The 26,209-nt window shown below is 37.3% G+C and overlaps 1 protein-coding gene across 1 annotated transcript; it reads right to left on the bottom strand.

Moving 5' to 3' along the window:
• Positions 1-431: 431 nt before the first annotated feature.
• On the bottom strand, positions 432-25,050 carry LOC127845343 (cleavage stimulation factor subunit 2-like). The gene is made up of 10 exons (XM_052376208.1): positions 24,958-25,050; positions 12,308-12,386; positions 11,336-11,540; positions 10,251-10,358; positions 9,506-9,625; positions 8,034-8,156; positions 4,291-4,504; positions 2,754-2,926; positions 1,179-1,268; positions 432-731 (listed from the first exon to the last, which is right to left on the bottom strand). Exons 1-10 carry the CDS (start codon positions 25,007-25,009, stop codon positions 615-617), a joined length of 1,281 nt encoding a protein of 426 aa, XP_052232168.1. The 5' UTR covers positions 25,010-25,050; the 3' UTR covers positions 432-614.
• Positions 25,051-26,209: the final 1,159 nt, after the last annotated feature.

The raw sequence follows: 26,209 nt of genomic DNA, 5'->3' as shown, positions 1-26,209 counted from the left end.
TAAATTTTCTATCACACTGACAATATCTGTTGATGTTATGTTGAATTTGATTGAAGAGACGGATTACAACTTTTATGATAATTGTGGTGTTGTTTTGTTTGTCTGAAAACAAGCCTTTTAGTTCAATCAAAGAAATAAAAGCATTTAAAATTTAAGATAAACATCGTAAGGTTTCCTTTATTAATGCTTTATTGCTGTGTATGACTATCGAAAGTCGCATCGAGAGGCATAAGTGAAGTCCTTGTACAGGTCAAACATGTGCATCTCAGCTATAACAACACACAAAAGACTGTCATCCAATAACACGTCAGACTTTCATCCAATACCGTTGTATTCCTTAACATCACATGGTTTTCTGGTAAACACTGTTTTTTATGCATTCAATCTCACAACATTCCCCTGAAGAAAATGAATGAACACCAAATTCAACATTTGTTTCTATCTTTAATGAACACTTATCGTAATGCCAATCATAACAAAGCAATGATAATGGGCATGTGTTACCAATGCAATGACAATCTACACATAAATGAACATGCTATCAGCCGATAGCAGTCTACACTCTGATTCCCACACTAAGAGGCAATGAGATGCAGTCCCCTGATGGTGAGAGGCTATGCCACATTCTTTGCCAGCTGCTCCTTCAAGATGAGGATGCTCTGCCTCTGTTCCGGGGGCAACATGGAGATCTGCTGGTCGGTCAGCTGTAACACCTGCATGATGAGTGCGGCCTGAAACGAGAGGGCTGGCTTGTTAGTACGCTCAGTATATGCTGAAAAATAAACGTCCTCTTTAGCAACAAATGTATTGTTTAGTTTAAATCAGTTACAGAAAAATACCAGAGCAATGTCTGGTGAAATTTAAAATCTGTAACAGAAGAAACTGATTTGACTCGTATAAGCCAAGTTGTGGGAAAACAGGGCTAAATGCATGTGCACAGACTCATCAAAAACAACGCTTCCCGCATAAACTGGATTTAAGTTTAGAAGATATTTCCTTATAACAAAAATTCAATTTCAGCAGAAAGTTTCGTCCCTGATAAGCCTGTGCGGACTGCCTAGGCTATTCTGTGACAAATCTTTATGCACATGCATTAAGCCCCATTTTCCCAGAGCCCGGCTCATATATGGGATGTTAAAACCTCCTCAGTGAAGAGTGAGTTGTGTCCCCTAGCTTACCTTCTCCTGGTCCTGTGGTGGACCTCCCATCATCTGACCAGGGGGACCTCCAGACATCATCGAGGGGTTCATACCTCCCATCATGCCACCCTAGGAATATGTATGATGCTTGGTTGAGAATATCTATATTTATTGACAAGTGATTATATGATACATATTTGTTACCATAGAATAGCCATTTTAATTCAGAATAATCCAAGAATACATATTGGTTACTGTAGAAAAGCCATTTGAATTTTTAAGTGATATAAGGAAACTTGTTGGTTCTATAAAAAAAGCTTTTTTTATATCCAAGTGATTACAGGACTTAATATTTCTCACCATGAGTGAAAGTTTAGATTTTCTGTTATCATGAGTGAATCAAATATTCATATTGTAATGAAATCTTGTGTTTGCATTAAATGTATTAACACAACTTACTAGTAGTAAAACATGAGGCAAGAATAGTCACATGCTGGTACTACGCTCTAGCTTATTACTTAACTAATGGAACTTTTAGTACCTCATTACTAAACTAATGGTAGTTTTAGTGCCACAGTTTTGCATTTTTTATTCAAAGTATTCATGAGTCAAAGTAAGCCTAATGGTTCAATATTGTTTACTATACTGCAACTCCAATATAATGCAGTCAATGGGGTTCAAGCCGCAAACCCGCCTAATATACGGAACCACATTATAAAACTGGTGCTCATAATGTGAAATGTATATTTTCATATTTTCATATCATTTGACAAAACATGTTTGTTAACCCTATCATATGAATTTCTTTATAGATGCCGCTTTTTGTGAATATAAAGATATCCAATAATCCCATATTATTACCTTTTCAAATAAAAAAGACAATTATGGCCAATCATAATACATGTATAAATGTGTTAAAGAATTTAAGGAAAACAAACATACGCCATCTAACATAAGGGTCTCATTTAAAATGATTTGCAAGCATCAAAACTGTTCAATTTAATCATTACAACCAATGGATGAGTGGATCTAAATTTTGATTGAAAGAAATGTTAACATATTTTATGAAAATCGGCCAACTGTGAAAGTAAATTTCTGTTTACAATAAAAAATGCATGTGCATGTATCTAAATTGTCTGAATTACTTATTTAATTTCTCTTTGCCTGTTATGTCTTCAATTACATTTTACAAATAAAAATGAAATGAAATGGCTAAAATTAGTCAAAGCTGTCCATGATGCCCACATCAAACATTGATAAACACCTGCTATTTAATTTTTTTTTATTTGAATGAAGCAATAGATCATAACATTTAATCTTTCAAATAACCCTGAATGGTTAGCTTCTAATTGAATTTTTTACACCTGTATTGTCACCAATTAGCTGTCGATTGTCGTTTAACCTCTAATGGATTATAATTGTTTATACAGACTTTTTAATGAAGCAAGCTTTAAAATACATGAAGCTGTTTAACATGGAATTTAATAAAAATGGAAGGTTGGGGAAAAATCAGGATCCAAGCACCCCTCCCTCGTTATATTTGATTTTGCATTATATTGGATTTGTAGTGTACTGTGTGAGTTTTCTTTTTCAAAACTCAAGGTCACAACTCACCATGGACCCTTGTGGCATGCTGCTCATGGGGTTGACAGGGCGGGGCCCACCCATGCCCCTAACGTCACCCTGACCCAGCAGTCTGGGGTCCCTGGGGTCAGCTCGAGGGTCAGCTCTGGGGTCGGCCCGTGGGTCACGACCAAAGTCTCCACCCCTGGGCGGGCCGGCCATGCCTGTAGAACATAGAACATGTCAGTCTTCCAAGACTACAGCTTGTCATGGTTGTGACCAATAGCACCTGCTGGCATGTCGTAATGGATAGTGAGCTTTAATAATCATATCACAGAAATAGAAAGTTGCAAAAGGGGCATATATTAAGCAATTATTTATAAAATCTGCTTGTAACAAGTAGACACAACATGAATTTTTATGGAAAAATGCATGCAAGTTTGCATCTTTAGTTAAAAAGTGTAACAAAAATGGCAACAGACAAATTTAAGTATTACATTTGATTTGTGGTCTGGTTAGCTAGGTTTTTAGTGTAGGAATCTTTTTTATCATTTTGTTATTAAAAAAACAGCACAGTAAGCGTTAAAAATGGTTGCACATTATATATACAGTTGAAACCCAATGGCTCGAACTCGACGAGACCGGCAACAATAGTTTGAGCCATCCGGAACTCGAGACATCCGATTTCTTATTAGCTTTTGTTTACAAACAAATCTGCAGTACATTTTCACCTCCAGTTGAAGAGAACACATATTGCAAAACTCCGTACTACTTCGCACTACTTAGTGCTTTTGAATTTATAAGATAATAAGAAAAAACAAATATAAACTTAAAACTTTAATTTACGAATATTTAAACCAGTTACAAATACAATTAACAAATAGCATTTATAAAATATCAGCACGTTTAGCGTAGCACATTTTAAGGTAACACAAAGTACTAAAGAACAAAAAATGCATCAGCATTATATACACATTATTTACGGCACTTCATTCCTTTATTTATTTATATTTTTTTAAGAATGACATTATGTCCGTCTGTGTTGAGTTCCGTAGCTGTCGTTGAGAAACGAAGCTTTTTAGCTATTTAGCCGTTGCAGCCATTATGATACAGCATCTACAAGAACGCCAGCTCTTATACAAAATGTCATCTTTTACTCAAATCAATTAACGATCGAGTCGATGACATGTTAGCAAACAGGTGTTAAATCAATTATTGCTTGCCTTATATCAAGCGGTCATAATCGATTAACAGTTTATGCGAACGGTGTTAAATCAATTTGTGCGTGCCTTTATTCAAGTGATCCTAATCCAATAACACTTTTTGGGACCCGAACAGCCGAAGCGAGTTCGAGCCATCTGAACAAAAGAACGTGTGAAATTCTAGCCGGATCTGTGAAAACAGCTCGAGCCATCGGATAATTCGAGCCAAGCGAGTTCAAGCCATCCGACAAAATTTTATATGAATATATAGGCATACAAAATCGGTGCTTTGATGCAAATTCCAGCCAACCGGAAATTCGAGCCAAGCGAGTTCGAGCCATCGGGTTTTCGACTGTATTAAAATACGATACATAAATGAAAATTACCTCCCATAGGACCTCTAGGCCCAGGACCAACCATGTCTGGCCCCATACCACCCGGGCCCACATACCCCCCACCCACTGACACTGGCAGCACACCCCTCATAGGGCCCCCAGCCATCATCCCACCAACAGGGCCTGACATGGGACCACTTGGGGCACTGACTGGGTTCATCATAACATTGGGCCCTCGCACCGGACCACCCATCATTCCTTGGTCCTGCAAGAGATTTATGAACTAGATAGATTCCTGTCAGCAAAAGGTTGGGCACATTATCAATAATGCTTGTAATTATTTAACAAGCTGCAGCATGCACTTGTTTCACCTTTGACCTTAATTAAGTGCGTTTTTGATATTTGCCCAAGGGGAAAAGGACTTGTGTGTGACATATTTGGGGTAGTTATTTTACAAAATTGATGAATGATCAAGATACATTCAAGGAAAACAGTATTTGTTATTAAGTTATATCAAAATTCAATGATGAAGTTACAATCAAGACGAGCTGTTTTATGGCCATTTTGACTATTAACCTCTATGTTTTGACCTTGACATTTGAGGCAGGGTGACAGATGTTACATGTGACATGCAGTCTCCTCGTGGTGGCCATTTGTGATAAAATTCTTTAAATTGTACTATGACTAACAAAGTCACAGTTAAAACAAGCTGTTTATGGAAAAATGTGACCTTTGACCTCTAAGTGCAATCTTTCAGGCAGAAAGACGGGTTTTACACCTGACACTTTGTCTTGTGATGGTGGTTATTTGTGGCAAGCAGGATCCAATAAAACAGAATGTTGATCAGGGTCCAGTAGATAAAGTCTTTACAAAACTAGAACCATGTATTGACCAGTTCTACAGATTTCAGACTTTATAGCAGAGTTTACACCAATAAATAATGAGGTATTTGTCTCCAAAACTGGTCCATGGTAAATTATTCCAATTGTTACAACAGATTTTACATTAAAATGAAATGTGAAATGAATGCTGAAGTAATTTTTTAATTTGTTGTATAATAATAATAATTGGAATTACATTAAAACAAGAGGGCCATCAGGCCATAAGGCGCTCACCTGAAAGCCAAAGGAACTAGACTATTCTGAAAAAAATGCAAGCTGATTCATGAAGATTATTTTGGACCAAAAAAGTGACTTTTAACATGTTTTTTTTTTATTTGACCTTGTGACCAAGTTTTTGAGCTCATATGACCCAGCTTCAATCTCTGGCAAAATTTCATTGGGACAAATGTTCTGACCAAGTTTCATGAAGATTGGCCAATTAATGTGGCTAATATAGTGTCAACAAGTTTTCACTAAAGCCATATAAGGACAACTGCCCCCCCCTCCCTGGCGGCCATGTTTTTCAACAAACCATAACCATTTTCAAACTCACTCGAGCTATTGTTAGAACAAATGTTCTGATCAAGTTTCATAAAGATTGGATAATAAATGTGACTTCTAGAGTGTTAACAAGGTTTTGTAGTAAAAAGCCATTTGAGGAAAATGCCACGCCCCCTTGCGGCCATGTTTTTTAACTGATCTCAACCATTTTTGAACTTAGCCCAGATATTATTAGTTCAAATATTCTGACCAAGTTTCATGAGCATTGGACCACAAATGTGACTTCTAGAGTGTTAACAAGGTTTTACCATACAGTAAAGCCATATAAGGGAAACTGCCCCGCCCCATGGCGGCCATGTTTTTCATTCAACTGGATCCATTTTCCAACTCGTCCAAGATATTATTGGGACACATGTTTTGACCAAGTTTCATGAAGATTGGACTAAAAATGTGACTTCTAGAGTGTTAACAAGGTTTTACTATAGCCATATAAGGAAAACTGCCACGCCCCCTGTCGGCCATGTTTTTCAAACAACCGGAACCATTTTCGAACTCGTCCAAAATATCATTATAACAAATGTTCTGACTAAGTTTCATGAAGATTGGACAATAAATGTGACTTCTAGAGTGTTAACAAGGTTTTACTATAGCCATATAAGGAAAACTGCCACGCCCCTGGCGGCCATGTTTTTCAACCAGCCAGAACAATTTTTGAACTTGTCCAAGATTTTATTGGGACACATGTTCCCACCAAGTTTCATGCAGATTGGACTAAAAATGTGACTTTTAGAGTGTTAACAAGGTTTTACTATAGCCATATAAGGAAAACTGCCACGCCCCCTACAGCAATGTTTTTAAACCAACTGGAACCATTTTCGAACTCGTCCAAGATATTATTGAGACACATGTTCTAACCAAGTTTCATGAAGATTGGACAATCAATGTGACCCTAAGAGTGTTAACAACGTAAATATTGACGACGCACGACAGACAAAAGGTGATCACGTTGTGCTCAGGTGAGCTAAAAATGTATAGTCCTTTACCTTTATTGAGAGTAAGAACTTTTTGAAACTAAAGTTTTGTGTTAAAAAAATTGACGCATTGGATAAATTAATACCAAAAGTAACAGTGAATTTGATATCAGTTTGTATCTAAGAAGGTATTTCTTTCATTTGGCTTTAAAGCAATTAGAGAAGAAGGTTTAACTGACTAAGCGTTTTGCCAAGGAATTTTGTTCAATGACCAGGGGACAAAAGAGCTATATTTTGCTTTGGGAAAGGGTATGATAGTCCAGATTAGCCTTTGCAGTCCGTAACAAAATGTTTGCTAGGAAGAGATGTACTTTAAACAATAAACAAGGGCTGTTTGTAAAACATGCATGCCCCCCATATGGGCTCTCCGTTGTAGCGAGAGCCATTGTGTGAATATGTTTCTTGTCACTGTGACCTTGACCTTTGACCTAGTGACCTGAAAATCAATAGGGGTCATCTGCCAGTCATTATCAATGTACCTATGAAGTTTCATGATCCTAGCCATAAGCATTCTTGAGTTATCATTCGGACACCATTTTACTATTTCGGATCACCGTGACCTTTGACCTAGTGACCTCAAAATCAATAGGGGTCATCTGCGAGTCATGATCAATCTACCTATCAAGTTTCATGATCCTAGGAATAAGCGTTCTTCAGTTATCATCCGGAAACCATTTTACTATTTCGGGTCATCGTGACCTTGACCTTTGACCTAGTGACCTGAAAATCAATAGGGGTCATCTGCGAGTCATGATCAATCTACCTATCAAGTTTCATGATCCTAGGCCTAAGCGTTCTTGAGTTATCATCCGGAAACCATTTTACTTTTTCGGGTCACTGTGCTCTTGACCTTTGACCTAGTGACCTCAAAATCAATAGGGGTCATCTGAGAGTCCTGATCAATCTACCTATCAAGTTTCATGATCCTAGGCCTAAGCGTTCTTGAGTTATCATCTGGAAACCATTTTACTATTTCGGGAAACTGTGACCTTGACCTTTGACCTAGTGACCTGAAAATCAATAAGGGTCATCTGTGAGTCATGATCAATCTACCTATCAAGTTTCATGATCCTAGGCCTAAGCGTTCTTGAGTTATCATCCAGAAACCATTTTACTATTTCGGGTCACCGTGACCTTGACCTTTGACCTAGTGACCTCAAAATCAATAGGGGTCATCTGCCAGTCATGATCAATGTACCTATGAAGTTTCATGATCCTAGGCCCAAGGGTTCTTGAGTTATCGTCTGACAACCACCTGGTGGACGGACCGACAGACCGACCGACCGACATGAGCAAAGCAATATACCCCCTCTTCTTCGAAGGGGGGCATAATAACATACAATCAGAGTGAGGCTACACCAATGAATAATCTACAGGGTACCTGAATAACAGCCTGTGCCATTGGTGCGGTGGCCTGTATAGGTGCCTGCTGACTCATGGCTGGCATGGAGGGGGTGGAGCTGCCCGGGGGAGGCACCTGGGAACTGTCCCTGTGCAGCATCGCCTTCAAGAGGGTAACAAAAGAAAACATGAATGTGTAACAGCCCAACCACTCCGAGGTGACAGGTGTCAGGTGATCACCTGCATGAGCTAACTTTACTGTGAAATACATCAACCCACTGTCAGCACAGGAATGTCTGACTTTCTTAGTACTGTATAAGCAATTATGCAAGTTTTTGTAAATTTTACATAATGTGTGTTCATTCATTTGATACTAGCTTAGATATTTTGTATTATTATTAAATTACACTTAACACGTTCCTCTAACGTCATACATTTTCTCTTTGTAGCCATTATTCTTAACACAAAATATATGATGTTCACAGACGAAAAACTTTTGAAAGAATGACAGTTTCTAAAATCATAGTTAAAAACCTTGATTATCCCGACAAATCGCTAAGCAAAAACGTTTAATTAGCCGATAATTGTAATTAAACATCGATTGAAATATTATGATTCAACAGCTTCAAATAATGAATTATAAAATAAGAATCTCTGTAATAATAGGTGATATTCGAACGTGCGGAAACAAAAAAGATCAAACGGTCGCATATTGCTTTTACTATTTCGGGTCACCGTGACCTTGACCTTTGACCTAGTGACCTCAAAATCAATAGGGGTCATCTGCGAGTCATGATCAATCTACCCATGAAGTTTCATGATCCTAAGCGTATGCGTTCTTGAGTTATCATCCGGAAACCATTTTACTATTTCGGGTCACCGTGACCTTGACCTTTGACCTAGTGACCTCAAAATCTATAGAGGTCATCTGCGAGTCATGATCAATGTACCTATGAAGTTTAATGATCCTAGCCCCAAGCGTTCTTGAGTTATCATCCGGAAACCACCTGGTGGACGGACCGACATACCGACCGACCGACCGACATACCGACCGACCGACCGACATGAGCAAAGCAATATACCCCCTCTTCTTCGAAGGGGGGCATAATAATCGCAATGCAGGGTTATATTACATTCAGTAAAATCCATTGTCTTTATTTTCTTGTCTAGCATTGTCTTTAAATTAAAATCACAATCAGAATTTGTTTGGGCCAGGTGGTTTACCAGTGCACATGCTAACGCAAGTACAAGACCATTGCCCGACCTGACTGAATCATCAGGAAGAATGGCCTGAGAAATATTTGTATGATCAATCCAAACACTAGTTATATGGCCGGGCATGACAATCAAACCCACAATCCTCAGATTCGTGTTCCTGCGCTCTACCAACTGAGCTACCCACATTACGTATATCAGTAAGAATTAGCTGGTGCGGAATGTGTAAATAATCCCTATAAAAACAGCTTAATCATCAGTTCATAGTAATGTCATCAATCCTGTACACTATATTACCATGGCAACTTGTGGGTCGACAATCTTCATGACAATCTGGGCCTGCAGCAACGCGTACGCCAGCTGGGGGTTCTGCAGCAACATGTTCCTTGCCTCTGTAGGGTTGTTCTGTATGCAAAGCTGCAAGAAAACACAAAATGACAGGGAAACTTTTGTATTTTATGTACTCCTGTTGTCTATAGTGAAATATATGCGAGTTCAAATTGGTTATTCCCTGTTGAAAACAGTGAACGAGAAACATGGCAATGCCACAAAATCTGGTTTTCATCATTTAAATAATTAATTTAAACAAGAAGCTGTCACAGAAAGTGTATTCCACACCACTGTTGCACTGTTCTCAACTGGGTTCAGTAAGACTTTGTGATTGCACTAGCTGCACACAGAAGCTTTAATATATAATATAAACAAAGGGCAATAACTCCTCAAAAAAATATGCGAAAAACTTTGAAAATAGCAGAGAAAATTAGAAAAAAATATTGTGTAAAAGGTTGAGTAAAATCGGACTTAAAATGTAGGAAAAGCACACAAAAAAATTTCTCTATCACTACCCCTTTTGTAGGGGAATTAAAATTGTTAAATTCCAGGCTAGATCTGCATGTACACGTTAGGTACACACATTTTCAACCCAATAACTCCACCCAAACTAAAAATATTGAGTGGTAACAGTTTTTCCTTTAAATAATGTCATGGCAATCACAGATCATTAAAAGCCCCAAACATTCTTTATAAAAACATGTGTTAGTACCTTCATCTGCTTCATGAGTTCGAACATCTGCTCTGGTGGCAGGCTGGCCACGGCCTTGGAGATGGCTTCAGGAGCCTTCTCTGGCTCTACAGAATCACCATATGGGCTCTGAAACAGGCAGCGGGCACACAGGGTATAATATTGATGCTGTATATGAGCTGTGTTCTGTGAAAACTGGACTTAATGCATCAGCGTTAAGTGCTGTCCCAGATTGCACAGGCTTATCAGAGGCAACACTTCCTGCTTTAATGGAAATTTTCGTTCAAAGGAATTCCCTTATTAGCAAAAATTCAGTTTAGGCAAAAAGTATTGTCCCTAATTAGCCTGTGTGAACTTCACAGGCTTATCTGGGATGAAACTTTACGCACATGCATTAAGGGCAGCTTTCCCAGAACAACCCTCATATAGATGAAAGAGGCAAACGGAAACTGAAGAAAACTTCCCAATAATACTAATAACAAAACAAGGCTTAACTCTTTCAGTGCGGGAACCGAATTTTGAAGGCCTTTGCAAACAGTTTGGATTTAGATGAGACTCCACAGAACGTGGCGTCTCATCTGGATCCAAACTGTTTGCTATTCTGATAGTATTCTTTGAAAAAAAATCTAAGAAAATGCTAATTTTAGAAATTCAGCAGACGACATTTTAGCAGACGAAAAATTTCCCAGCATGCAAAGGGTTAATATATGAGCAGCACTCTGTGAAAAGGGGGTATAATGCATGTGCGTAAAGTATCGCCCCAGATTAGCCTATGCAAAGGATAATCAGGGACGACACTTTCCGCCTAAATTTGATTTTTGCTAAGAACGATATAATTTTAATCCAGCCTTCAACATTTGCAACAAATACCAGTTTTACTATTTGGCTGTTTTGTTGTGATTCCATTCAAACAGTTTCAAGACTGATAACATATGGATCTGAATAAATATGTTAGAATCTAATTTAAACAAAAGGTTTACTAGTTGCATGCACACTTTTGTACCAATTCATATCTTGAAAAGTTATTTCCTAAAAAATGGTATCACAAGCAAGAACTTACGTTATAAGATCTTATTTCCTTACATCAAAAGAGAACACTACAGTACCTCCAGCACGGGTCCCCCGAGTGCCTGCTGCATGCCTGCCATGTCATCTTTGTTGGACTCTCCTGCAGCCACGCCCACACGCAGGGGCCGCCCGTTGAAGTCGGTGTTGTTGAGGTTGCGGAGGGCACTCTGGGCTGTCTCCACATCCTGGTACTCACAGAACCCATAGCCCTTGGGCTTCCCCGTCTCCCTGTCATACACTAGCCTGAAACATACAGCAAGGCCATTCGCATCGCATATTATAATTGACTTACTCTGGAGTAGAAAGAGATATGAGCCTGGCTTGAGGCTTCATGCGTGTGTGTTAAGAGTCATCCAATATAAGCATGTGCGGTCTGCACAGGATAATCAAGGACACACGCTAAGGGGACATCATTTAAACAAAAATTGCATAAAAGCAGAAAGCACATATATAAGCCCTGTTTTTCCAGAGCGAGGCTCATATATATGTGTCTTGTTCTGATAAAACTGGGCTTAATACATGTGCGTAAAGTATCGTCCCAGATTAGCCTGTGCAGTCCGCACAGGCTTATCAGGGACGACACTTACCGCCTACACTTGATTTTCGGTAAGGAGGAACTTCCTTGAAACTTAAAATACCATAAAAGCGGAAAGTGTCGTCCCTGATTAGCCTGTGCGGACTGCACAGGCTAATCTGGGACGACACTTTACGCACATGAATTAAGCCCAGTTTTCTCAGAGCAAGACACATATTAATAAAACAGAAACATTTTTAGCACAAAAGGTGCTGTTTTTTGGAATACTCTTTGAAAATATCATTAGAGGCGAGTGACATTCCTTAAGACATTTACTAAGTTTCAATTGAATTCCTGTAGTAGAGATATACATGTATACTTATTGCATGCGAACAAGAGCATAAGCAAATGTCAATGCTGAGTCTTCAATGAACACTGAATAGTAAGGCTTCATTTTTCAAATGAGTTTGTGCACATGTAATCCGTAAAAGTTTACCTGAAGCTGACAACTGGACCCGCTTGTGTGAAGATATCTTTCAATGCCTCTTCTGTTGCTTCATAGGGAATGTTGCCAACTGCAAAAAGAAAATGTAAAATTGTTTTTAAATTTAAAATCTTATACTGAAAAGCTTTATATCATGCAACATTTTCAAATTTGGATGTATTCTTAAAATTCTTTTATGAAAAATTTGAATGACACCAACAAATTGGAGCAAGATTCCAGAAACAAATGATTACTCATTTTATGCTAGAAAACTAAAGATCTTTGCAAACAACAAATTCATAGCAACAAACAATATGCAAGTTTTAATGTAATATATTGAAAGTGTAGGAGTATATCCCTTTGCATGCTGGGAAATTTGTCATCTGCTAAAATGTCGTCTGCTGAATTTCTAAAATTAGCATTTTCTTTGATTTTTTTTTCAAAGAATACTATCAGAATAGCAAACAGTTTGGGTCCTGATGAGACACCACATTCTGTGGCGTCTCATCTGGATCCAAACTGATTGCAAAGGCCTTCAAAATTCGGTTTCAGCACTGAAAGAGATATTGTTGGTCAATCTTGTATGAATGATGTCTGCTGACAGGTGTATCCAATGCACTGTAACTCCAATATAACACGGATGACGGGGTCCAAACCACAAGACAGAGTTATTAGTTTTGAACTCATTCATTCATAAATTATTGCAAGGCTGTATTGTCATTCGCCAATACATGCATATAAACCCTACCATATCAATAATTGTATACTTACCGCTTTTCTAATTTGCATATATATCTGATAATTCTACATAATTACTACATCAATTAAACAAGATGTGTTTGTGAAACACAATGTCCCCCTATATGACGTTTGACCTTGAAGGATGACCTTGACCTTGACCCTTCACCACTCAAAATGTACAGCTCCTTGAGATACACACGCATTTCAAATATAAAATTGCTAGCTTCAATATTGCAGAAGTGACATTTCATGAGCAATTTTGACCCATATATTTGACCTTGAAGGATGACCTTGACCTTTCACCACTCAAAATGTGCAGCTCCATGAGATACACATGCATGCCAAATATCAAGTTGCTATCTTCAATATTGCAAAAGTATTCATAAAATAAGCAATTTGGGCCACATATATTTGACCTCTGACCTTGAAGGATGACCTTGACCTTTCACCACTCAAAATGTGCAGCTCCATGAGATACACATGCATGCCAAATATGAAGTTGCTCATATAAGCTCATTATATTGGATTTACAGTGTACAGCCATGTCGACGTAATTTTGCGGGATATCATTAAGACAACAGATTTACTAATGACTACAACATTTACAACTGTTAATGATGACATGTTTGACTTCAGCCATATCACAGCACTACGCCCAGAAAAAATCAGTATGTTCATTTCTAACAATTTGGCTGAAAAGCCAAGAAAAGTTTGTTAAAAATAGTAAAAGTTAGTAACGTTGTCACGCTTGAAACTATTAAAAAACACACCAAAAATAACAGGTGTATTTGCATGTTAAAATCTAACAACTAAAATAATCCAAAATGTAACCACATTCCACACATACTATTGGTCCTCTTCATTAAATTTTCACATAAATACGGTAGCAGTAACATAACACTTAAAAAAATTACACAGGGCTTACTCTGCAATTCGCCAAATTAGCCAATGGCTACAAATTGACCTATTTGGCTAAAGAAAATTTTATTTGGCTAGTACGCTACAACTTTGTATTCATTAAAATAGCCCCAAAAAGAAGAATTTTGCATTAGCAAGGCGAATTTGGCTTAAGAAATTTTTGAGCCAGGGGAAGCCTTGTTACAAACACTTTCTATCGATTGTCAGAAAATGTTGCATCAAATCATTGTAGATTTAAGAAAGAGCGGCTTGCGCACATTGTTTCAGGCGATATACGCCTGCTCAGTGGGAATACCCCCTTTCCAAATAGTTCAGTAAATCAAATGTTTAAGTTTAGTTAGCCAAATGCCTGTTGCAATCGATTGCTCTCCTTTTCCAGATGTGACGTCTCGATACCAAGTAAACAACGCATGTTCTGGATGTTATTGCGGGTGTGTATGGAACTATTGGCTTTGCGTGGGTAAACATGCTGTTAAATTGTTAAATACACAATTTTGATGCAGAATGAAATAAATCTTTGAAGGTAAATCGTTTATTGCTGCATTGTTTGCATTTATTCAGAAATTCTTTTGTTTCCTTAACCGCTCGATACACAGTAATCGGAGGATATCATAAACTGAGTATACACTACGCGGCCCACGATTTTTGCCTCAATCACCGACACGCGGTGGTCATAATTTATTTTGGGTGAAAAATCACCGCGATCTCGTGCGTTTCATCACGCCAGGTCGAGCATGATCACTGGGAATGCTATAAATATCATCTCCGCGGTGATTCACCGCGTTCAAGGTCAACGCGGTGAAGAACGATTTTCCTACGTTACATGTACATGTCTAATCTTCACAGAGATTATAGCAATATGGGATTATTAGCATTGTTGGCAGATATAAGAGAATAGCCTTTTTAAAATGTCAAGATTTATTTCACACCCATGTCCCTGACAGGTTATTTTTGTCTTTTTACATGCTGCGTATAAAACAAAACAGTGTTCGCACCTAGCTGTATGATGCCGCACCTGGAGGAGTGATAATTGCGTTTTTGATTATGCAATTAACAATTTGAAGCCATGAAGAACTCATAACTGATTGTAATGTAATCGTCGTATTTTCCCCGAGTCTATCAATTCCCCGATACATACGTATCAACTGTCTCAAATACATACATGCAACTTCTTCCTTCTTTATCCATTACTCGTTAATCCCGCATATGCCCGATTTCCATTTTAAAAGCGAATTCTGGTTTATATTGACGATAAGAGTCCTAAAGAATGTCATACACAAACGTTCGAAATTATAAATGAATTTCGGCATATGTTTCTATTTAAAGATTTGATGAAATAAGCGCCTAATCAGATCAGTTGTATTGTACATGCGTAAATCACCTGACACGGTTTGCACACGTCGTGTACAGCTATTTTCAGTTACAAATTCTAGCCACAAATACATAGTGCAAATGAATTAAATTAATTTCTTTGTTCTGATAAAAAGCGCGCAAAAATTGGCGTGGGTGTATTTATTTGTAAATAAACATTTCATAGCGGGTAAAACATTGATATCATTAATTTTAATTTCCATTAAAAGTTTCGTTGTGAATTTCAACTTAATTACCAGGGTACCTCGCGAAATGCTTGGCATTGACATTTCCTCTAAATAAAATATAATTAAAACACGCTGTAGTGTAACCCTTACGCTGTTTCAGTTCCTTCATTATTGAAACAATTATTGTATTGTATACTGACTACACACAAGTGTCGTGTACAGTTCATAATCTTCTTCAATGACCAATAAACAACTTAATTTATATTTAGATTTAATGCAACATGTACACATCATTTAATGGGAATCGAGAAAGGGAGTTAATTTTGTGAAAATAAACCAATATCTGTTTATTGAAATTGTCAAACTTTTATATATATATTAGCAATTCTTATGAAAATAAAAATCGTTATTTTAAATGTTTTAAGCAAGTCTGTTTCCGAGAGCATATATGGGAATTAACTGTGTGAGCTACTTCAATATGTTAACAGCTATACAATCATTGTTTTGACAGACGACACATGCTTATCTTAAGTTTGTTTCTGGTAATACACAGGATATTGGATGTTCCGGGCTTGATTGGAAAATAAAACAAAGACGCAGTCGGCGGTTTTAAGTAGAACTTTTGTACTTACCAACTTAATCAATAGTGCACATGCTTATCTAACATTTAGGGATCATCAACACGGGTCCTAGCAACTTGCACGGATCATAATACACAGTTCGATGGTTACTTTCAGAAGCACGTGGTCAGAAACTAACAAGTTCGTGTAATAAAGCACAGAGATTATGATCTGAAAAATTGCATGGGGTCCGAAATGAAACAGAATGCCACCAAATAAAACAATTCACCGCCTAATTTTAAGTGTAACAACCTATGTTTGAAACATTTAAAATAACGATAATTCCGAATGATCACAGCTTCCATTTTCAAAAGTATATGCTGTTCAACATTGCTCGAGAAATTGTAAAGACAAACCTTTACTAATGTTCCATCAAATTAATTTTACACGCTACTATTTAATTAAATAGATCTAGCTGCCCAATGGCGATTGGAGACGCGTACATCACCTGAAGTAGTGCTGCAACAATATACCGGTATATCGGTATATATCGCAATACGCAATCTGCATATTGTATTGCGATATGATTTTCATCATACCGGTACGAAAATTTTACAAAAAATCATTCACATTTCGTCCAGAAAAGCCATCCGAAATAATGATAACAAGGTAAACAAAACAAAGCAGTGTAAATTATTTTTTACGTAAAAAAAGCATTCTAAAAAGTGTATTATACGGAGTAGCGTTGTTACGTGGGAGCATTCGTTCGATGCTTTTGAACAGATTATCGTTGAATTAATTGCGCACAGCTGTAAATGTTTCGTTCGATTCTGAATTGAGCATTATTAAATTTGTAATCCGAATTTCGGAAACACGCTTCCAAATTTAAATGCTAACGCGACAATAAAAAATTCTAGCGTCAAATAAAAAGTGCTTTATCCTTTGTCTCAATAAAAAGCGTGCGAAAATTATACAGACATGTAGAACGTCGCATGGAAAGTATGGGTGTATTTTGTGTTGTATAAAAACAGGAACATCACGTCAGGTGAATTACGCGTGTTCAGTGGAAAAAAAATGTCCCGGTTGGACGTTATTTCATCACATCTTTAAATAGTAACAAATGCAAAAATGTATTTGATACTTAAGAAAATTTGCGAATGTTTGTGTTTCTTTTTTTCTTGAGCACATTTATAGTAAATATTGACCAGAATTTGCTTCAACACTGGAATTTGCGGGATTATCGGGTAATTGGCAAGTTATAATTTTGGTACAAGTTAGCAATATATTGCGATATATTGCAATACGGGTTTTTGAACTGACAATATATTGCAATACGGCTTTTGGCGTATTGTTGCAGCACTAACCTGAAACAATGTGTAAATTTAAATGCACATGTAAAAGTCATTTTCTGAAAATCGGGACGAAGTGAAAGTATTCATTTTACAAATAAACCAACATTTGATTTTATTCAAATGGTCGACATTATTTATATTTGTGTCGTCTGTGTATTTTAGCAACTCTTAAGCAAATAGATATCGTTAATTTTGACGTTTAAAGCAAGTCTCGTTTCCGAGATTAAACTATGTAAATTTCTTCGGTATGGTTACTGACCTACAAAATAATTGACAGATGACATACGATGGTAATTGTATGAAGTATGCAGAGAAGCTGACGAAATGTTAAAACAATCGCATAGAAGTAAAAATATCAGGTTATTATCTGTACCTGTTTCTTATATCCGCGAGTTATCACCGAGTACCTCGGCATGATTCGAAGTGAATACTCGCTGTGGCTGCGGAGAAACTTCGAGAACAAAAGAATCCGTAGCCGCGAACTTTGTTGGTTTTGCGTGAGCCGTACTGTACAATTGTTATTTCAACAAATAAATATTTGTTTGGAAATCAGGAGTCGACATTCAGCAAGTACGGTGTTTACTTTCATATTGGAATACATTCTCACGATCTAATGTGATCGTCAATAATGTTGACATTAGTTAATAAGTTGAAATTTAAATCTAGTAGTCACGGCGAATCACGGTGATTCGCGGTGTTTCGCAATGATTCTACAGCTGATCTTTATCACGAGTGGTTGCAGTGAAATCATGGCGGAATCACCCAGATCAACCACAGAGTGGATTCACCGCAATTTGCGGCGAATCACCGCGATTTGCGGCGAATCACCACGATTTTCCACCTTGGCCCAAACGCGGTGATCGGTGATTTAGCAGAAATCGCGGGCCGTGTAGTGAAGTATTCAGGCGGTCGTGGGTTGAACATCGGACTGGGTTTGTTGCAATAATTTAAATCTTGCAAAGGCTATTGAACACTGACCTGGTAAAAACTTATCAACGTTTACCTGTCTAAAGCACAAACTCATGCAAATTGTACCATTAAAGCAAGAAATAATTGCTTTTTATTTACATTGTTATTCTTTTGCACGCTCTATCCACCGTATTGGAAACTGTTAAAATGTTGACAACAAAAAGTGTCGCTATAGGTTAGGTCTCAAAACACCAATCTTTTGCACATCGTGATATTTGATTTAGCCTTAAGTGGATAACGATGTTGAACAGTCATCGAATATTTACACTGTTCGAAATTTCAAAATGAAAATGTCAGCAAGAATAGTGTGTTGAAATATCATCGTTTTTTTTTATGTTGCATGCAATGGATAATGTCCGTAGGCTGCCATTCAGGTAAATGTAAAAAGTTTTTGAATTTTATTCATCACTTTGCTTAATTGGTAACCAACAACGTCTGCTTTGTGATGCGCACGAAATATGTGCGCAAAACTGCGATTATGAAGAAGTGCATATGGACTCCCACAGCTGCCATAGCAAAAATTATCAAAGGCTCTGGGAGTATCTTTCTTTCCTATGGTTTCGTTCACCAGTATGGTTTCGTGAACTTTTCGATGACGCAATTTAAAACCACTGCACGTTCACACGCACGTCCGAATTCTATTCGTCTTTTGCCGGAAGTATTTGCTCTCCAGAAAACAGTGAAATGCAGAAGAAACAGGTATTTTAAACACTATTTACCACATCCCATGCTGTAAATGCAAACTTTTTGTAATGCAAATGTCCATTCCTTAAGATAAAAACCTTTTATTTCGCGATTTCTGTCATTTGTTTCTTTCCCAAGTGTCAGCAGATTCTGTCAGCTGTTTTTGGTATATCACTTGATCGTAAGGGACATAACTTTGCACAGCTATATATCAAGAGGCCCGTCACGTGGTTAAATATAGATCTATTTGATTCATCATAATGATATGAATACTTTTCTCTTAAGCTCATATAGTAAGACAGATTTTTGTTTTTTGTTCTTTTCTTCAGCCTAAACCCCAAAAATATCACTCAAATTATAAGAAGTACAATTCTGACAATTTGTTGAAGGCCTATAGCGCTGTAAAATCAGACAAAATCAGTGTACGCAAGGCAGCTCTGCAGTACAGCGTACCATACCAAACACTTCGAGACAGACTAACTGGGAAGGTTGACATAGAAAACTATGGAAATGACACTATATTTAGTAAAGAAGAAGAGCTTGCCATTGTCAAGCACTTGCAGTCCTCCTGTGCCAGGTTATAAGGTATGGTTTCTCCAACATGGGGCTTCAGAAAACGGCCGGCGAGATGGCATTTGAACTTGGTAGGCGACCAACAGATAAGCCACTAAGCAACTCGTGGTTGTACAGCTTTCTTAATCGTTGGAAAGAGAACGTTACATCACTGAAACCAGCAGCTTTGGATTCAAATAGAGCAAAGTATGTAACGCCAGAAAGCGTAGATCAATACTTCAAAAACCTTAACGAAATGTCGGAAGTCTGGGTCTTAACGAAAAACCAGAATTTATATATAACCTTGATGAAACGGGCATCAGTCCAGAGCATAGACCTCCCAACATAATAGCCCCTGTGCGAGAAAAAGCACAAGCTGTTACTTTTCCGAGATCCTCCACTACAACCTTGATTGCTTGCGTAAACACAGCAGAAACCCATCTACCACCGTACTTTGTTTTCAAAGGTCTATATACATATATGTTGCATACTTGCTTTACTAAAACCCTCTACTGCACGTACTAATTTTAAAAATAAAGTCACTCTTAACATTCACATAATTTTTCAATTATCATTCATTTCGAACCAACTTTTCATGCGCTACGTTAGACGTATCAGTTAATATAATGCAAAAAATGTTAATAAAGAATAAAGAGTAACGCAAAAAAAATTACATTATATTTACATTTTTATATTGTATGTCAAATATAACAGGTTAGAGGATGAATGAAGACTTAATGAAGAACACTTCACCCGAGGCTCGTGCTGTCATGTCCGATTCCGGCTGGCCAACAGCCTCCATCTTTCAGGACTATTTTGATAACCACTTCCTGAAATACGTACGTAGAGGTCCGGAAGACAAACAACCGATTTTGTTGATTCTCAACGGGCACACCACACACACGTCGCGCAGCATGATAGACTGGGCTTTATCCAAAAATGTCCACATCTTTGTGCTTTCTGCCCATTCTTCACAAGTACTGCAGCATTTGGATGTTGCAGTGTACGCCCCCTTCAAGCGCTATTATTACAGTGAGTGCGCCGCGTACATGAAAGAGCATATGGGAACAGTTATCTCTAGATATGAAGTGGCAGCCATTGCAAGTAAGGCATTTTTGAAGGCAATGTCTCCATGGAACATTGTGTCAGCTTTAAAAAAAACGGGCATACACCCACTCAACAAAGACGCGGTAGCCCCAGAGCGACTTCTCCCATGTGAGTCATTCCGTGACACGACGCCAGTGCTGAAGGTCAAGGCAATGCAAGCTGGAAGAGATGCAGTAGAAGAGTATCTTCAAAAGATGCTTGCATCGAAACAACAAGCCGGCTGCACGTGCACATCAAATAATGCACCTAGAGCAAAAAACCGACCAAGTGCAGGTGGAAGAGAATTAACAGCCCATCATTCATTGCCAAGTTGGATAGATATGTAGAAAACAAGGAAAACTAAATACCAGTACAGCCTTAATTAAATCAGAATTCCACCATCAACACCATCAACGCTATTGCAAGCCCTATTCCATCAACAAGCTGCATTCAAATAGACAGACGAAACACGCACACGGACACAGAGACCGATGACTACTCGGCGATGGACGATTCTGACACATGCTGTGTGTGCAATAAAACGTCTCCACCGAACTTGGACAAGAGGCCGTACTTAAAAATTGTTAACTGGGGCCAATGTGACCAATGTGGACACTGGGTCCATTTACAATTTTGCCATGACTAAGTAGTTTTGCGGCGAGGAGACGTGTTCATGTGTCGTCACTGTTCATAACTGTTCATTTTTAGATTTGTTTCAAAGCGTTCAGTTCCCTTCAGTTAACTTTTTCTATTTTATTTTTATTTGACATCGTTAATATAGCGCACTTGAATCAATTATTTCATTGTTGTTAACTCGTTTTGTGTGTGTTACGATATATTTATATGGATGCATTTTATTAAGTAACACCAGTTCGGGCCTCATCTAGCACCTGCAAATTGGCAACCAATCAAAATTCAGGAAACCACAGGAAATGACATGGTGAGGCATACAGTGTAGGTCATGGTGAGGCATAGTCCAAATAATTAGACGTAAGCTACCCCGCTTACGTCTAAACGGCTACCGTCGTTTTCCTATAGCAAATTGAGTTCAACTTAAACTTCAGGTTTTCTCGTTAAATCTTTGCTAATGCATAAAATTATCATTAATTAGACATAAATGTGAGCGATTACCTCTTAAATGTGCAAAAATTGTGCTTTTAAACCACTTATGTACATTTTTAAAAATAAACATACACAACACACGAAGTGTGTTTGTCGTTTATAGAATTACATTGAATTATTTTGAACGAAATTATTTTTTGAATAGGTTACACATAACCAATTGTTGTTGTACAACAAACCACATCACTTTTTAGCTTTCTGTACTCTTTAATTAAATGAAACCTATATGTGTGTGTTAAAACTACCAGTTGTATCACGGAGTGTATATTGATAGGAGATGAATCGAGTATTTGACCCTTACTGTAGTAAATTCAATCTTATGCAAAAACTATTCATCCGATTTTATTGGTTTATACGTTATCTTGTTGCTTATTAATTCCTCTTTCAAAAAATATACGTTTTAGTATATTCCCGTTGTTATTAATGGATTTATAGCGAGATAAACACAAGAAATACACATTTCATGTTTTACCAACACGCGTTTTATCGTGTTGTGGCTATCGATCTTGTACAATTAGCGTACAGCGAAGCGCCGAGGTTACACATTTTGATGTACCCACTCACGTCTTTTGTTGAATTATAGTTTCATTTCTCGGCCGATTTTGACAAATTATATATCATTAGAAAGCTTACATTACGTAGTAAACAGATATATAAATATATATTAAGTTTTTCTTCTGATTTCGACAGACCGGCGATTTATTAATTTAACTTCAATAATAAGTTGCAAATATCATACCGTTTTGGATTTTAGAATCTAGATTTACGGTTGACACGTTCGTACTTAATACCAATTTGTAGCGTTCTTCTGATTTCGACAGCCCGGCGAGTTATAACTTTAACTTTTGCAAATATCATACCGTTTTGGAGTTTTAGAATCTAGATTTAGGGTTGACATTTTCGTACTTAATACCAATTTGTAGCGTTGATATTTGGAGTTCAGTTTTAAAAAGTACATCTTGCTTAGGAGAATAGAATTCTGTATACGATAGAAAAAAAATTGTTTAAAAACGAAAGTAATTAAGGAATGAAGGCGGAAGAAAAGAGCGCGAGTTCCTAACGCACTGAACTGATGCTACGGTCTTGGCGATTATGCTTTTGTTTAGAAACCGGCCATTGAATTTCCTTTGCCATGATTATTATATGTTTATGGAATATATTGTAATATTTTGTTCACGAAACATATCAATAAAGCTTATTATAAATAAATCTTAATAAATTAATGATTTCAGCTCTTGTTTATAACACAAAAAGGGTGTTAAATTTATGATGAAACAGCGTATATAGCGGACCCTCACGATTTTATTCGGCTTTGCATGCATACTTGAAATAAAATGGGTGTCAAAAACATTCATCGTTTGCTGTTAATTATCAACGACGGAATTATGTATAATTATATGAAATGTTATTTACCTTAAATTATCAATTTATTAAAGATTCTTGAAAATCACGGTCGGTGTTACGCGGGTCATTTCGTATTTTGACATCAGGGCATCATGTCCAACTATTCAAAATCAGATTTTTTTCACTGGGACGATGACGGCTTAGATTTAGACAGGCAGACAGATAGTTTATTCAGACTTATACAACAGTACATCGTCTGCAACTCAAATATATAAATTATTTTTAGACGAATTGTTAGGTGATTACACTTATAGCAGTGATGATTCTGAGAATGTTGCCATGTTTCTTATGCGTGTAATCTAGAGTCCGTGGTTTGAGCATTTTTATCGCGGTGTTCAATAAAAGATATCTCAATAATCTTGTTTATTGATAGATCTGTGGTTTTATTGCCCCTGTGTTCAGCACAAACCAATTATCTCGTTATGATCAGATACTGTGCCGACCAATACTAAATAACACTATGGTGTCATACGCCACAGCAGGGACCTATACTTGTGATCATGGAGTCTAAGTGCAAGACTTAAAAAAGTATGTTGTTTCGCTTGCGGTTGTTAAAGCCAAAACGGGGCTTCCCAGCTGGCACAGCTGCTGATATTCGGATCTGAATACTTAAACTTATTCAGACCTTATTCTTAACCGTTGCGCGTTTTACGATATCGGATTTTAGGCGGGAATACAACTCAGTGAAACTATTCAATTTCTTATACAACATTAAGCATATTAACAGTTATTGAAATTAACAATATCAACGACATCTCTTTAAAGACTAAACACCTTTTCAAGTATCGAATTTAACCTGTCAATAAAATATATTTATACCAAAAAAGGTTTCATTTAATATTGTTCACATTAAACCTTTAAATGAAAGTGTCGCTTTATCTATTTTCCGTGTCTTATTAAGCCGCGAATCGTTTGCTAAAAACAGTTAACAAAAAGGGCTACACGTTCTAATTCATAATTAAATACAAAAATAAGTATAACATAATAAATAACGTCCATAAACACACGGCAAGATCAAAGTTTTAATGGAAAACTAATATGACATTCCAGGTAAATTATTATTTTCGTCTAAATCGAATACTATATATAGAGAAACAATGTATTTATAACCGACCAATGAGGTAACATTATGCAACTTTCAATATACACAGTTCTATATGGCAACAATATGGAATTTGAACAGTGGTAGTGTTTTAAGGTCTGGACTATCATTACTTGTAAGTTTGTATAAACATTTTTCTAATGCAATTAGTAAAATAATGTTTATATTTAATGTTTAATAATTTATTGCATGATTATTCTGTGCTGTTATATGAATTTGATGCCGTTAAAGCTTCCGACATGAATTCATGTCGGAACGATGCTATTGCAAAATAACGTTAAACGATATGAGGTCGATGTAAATCGACCTCATATTTATAGGAGTAGGTGAGGCATACAGTGTAGGTCATGTTTATGTTCTTGTAATTTTTAGCGTTAACACAATCTGCTTCTACAAACTGTTTTATTTATTCTAACAAACACATATTTCTCAATTTCATGATACAAAATGTTCTTTGAATTGTTTCATATTTATGCGCATACGATTGTTCAAAATATTAAATGAACGAAACCATAGGAAAAGTCCATACTTTTATATGGACTACGGACCGGGTTTACTTTTCTGTTGTCAGCACATATGGTTGATACGTAGTGAAACGCATTCGAAGTGGTATAATATTCACTAATAAACTCACCGAACACGGATCTCCGCGCTCTTTCAGCGGCTGATATGGGTTCCAAATCCATGTTCGTTGTTGTTGTAGTTGTTTTCTTTCCGACAATAACTTTTTAAGTTGTACAAACAGCAATGTTTGTGCAAAATGCGAAATAACCATAATCCACTTCACGCAAATTGAGTGGTTCCGGGCACAACTCAAACTTAATAAAAAAATATACAAATTAACATTTTATAGATCTTTGACAAAATACATTCAATCAAAACAAACGATGTACCTTTGCTTGATTTAAATCGTTTAGTTCGGTATTTATGGCTTTATTTTCATTCAGTTTTTGTTTGCGTTCGACTGCAAAGTTCATGGAAAACATAAAATTATGCAAACATCGTTCATAAAAAATAATGGCTATTGTTTTGGATATTATTGGATATTAAGATATGCATCTGATGTTCCGTTCCAAATCGTCCACGGGTATTTTAAAATACAATATGAAGCTCGTTTACAAAGCCACTACACATCGGAATAACGTCATATGCGAAAATTGGGCAGTATGTTGTGCCAAGCGGAGAATCACACATTGATCCATGAAGGGCACGGATAGTTATCTTGCCTGTAAGGATGCCAGTGTGTGACCACTAGACCCCGGATGAAAGTAACTCCTCCCGACCATAACAACTTTTCTTGAAAAAGCGTTAGTTACTGTTGACTAGTGTTGACATTATTGCAGGATAAGCTCATCAAAAATCCAATTTAACAGTTTCGTATTAACGAAATGTGATAGCAATACGTGTGAAGGTTTCCAAATGCGAACACAGTTATTGCCTTGCGACCGGGGTTCGCAAAGGTGTCATATAAAGGTGTCAATACAGCTCTTTAGAGGTCTTAATTCCGCATAATTAAAAACGATATATAGTCGGCTAACCCACCGGAGATTCTGCCAGCTACAAGCGATCTGCCAATCAAGTGATGCACTCTCACAAAGGAAGAGATCAGCAGCGCCATCAAACAATTGAAGAACGGCAAATCTGCAGGACCCGACAGCATACCGGCAGAAGCCCTTTAACGAAGGTATAATGGTGTACTTTGAGTTGATATGCAAAACACGTCTGTTTAGGTTCAATCTCACACATACAGGCAGCTCATGAAGAAGTTAGAGACACGGTTTGGATAAAAGGAGTTGGTGGAGACAGCGCAAGCCTGATTCAACCAAGCGTGTCAGGAGTCAAGCGAATCCCTTGAGGTGTGGGCGGAAAGGGTACAGATGCTATCC

Source organism: Dreissena polymorpha, chromosome 9 (assembly GCF_020536995.1).
Source record: "Dreissena polymorpha isolate Duluth1 chromosome 9, UMN_Dpol_1.0, whole genome shotgun sequence".
Taxonomy (NCBI): Eukaryota; Metazoa; Mollusca; class Bivalvia; order Myida; family Dreissenidae; genus Dreissena; species Dreissena polymorpha.
This window is presented reverse-complemented; position numbering and strand designations above follow the sequence as displayed.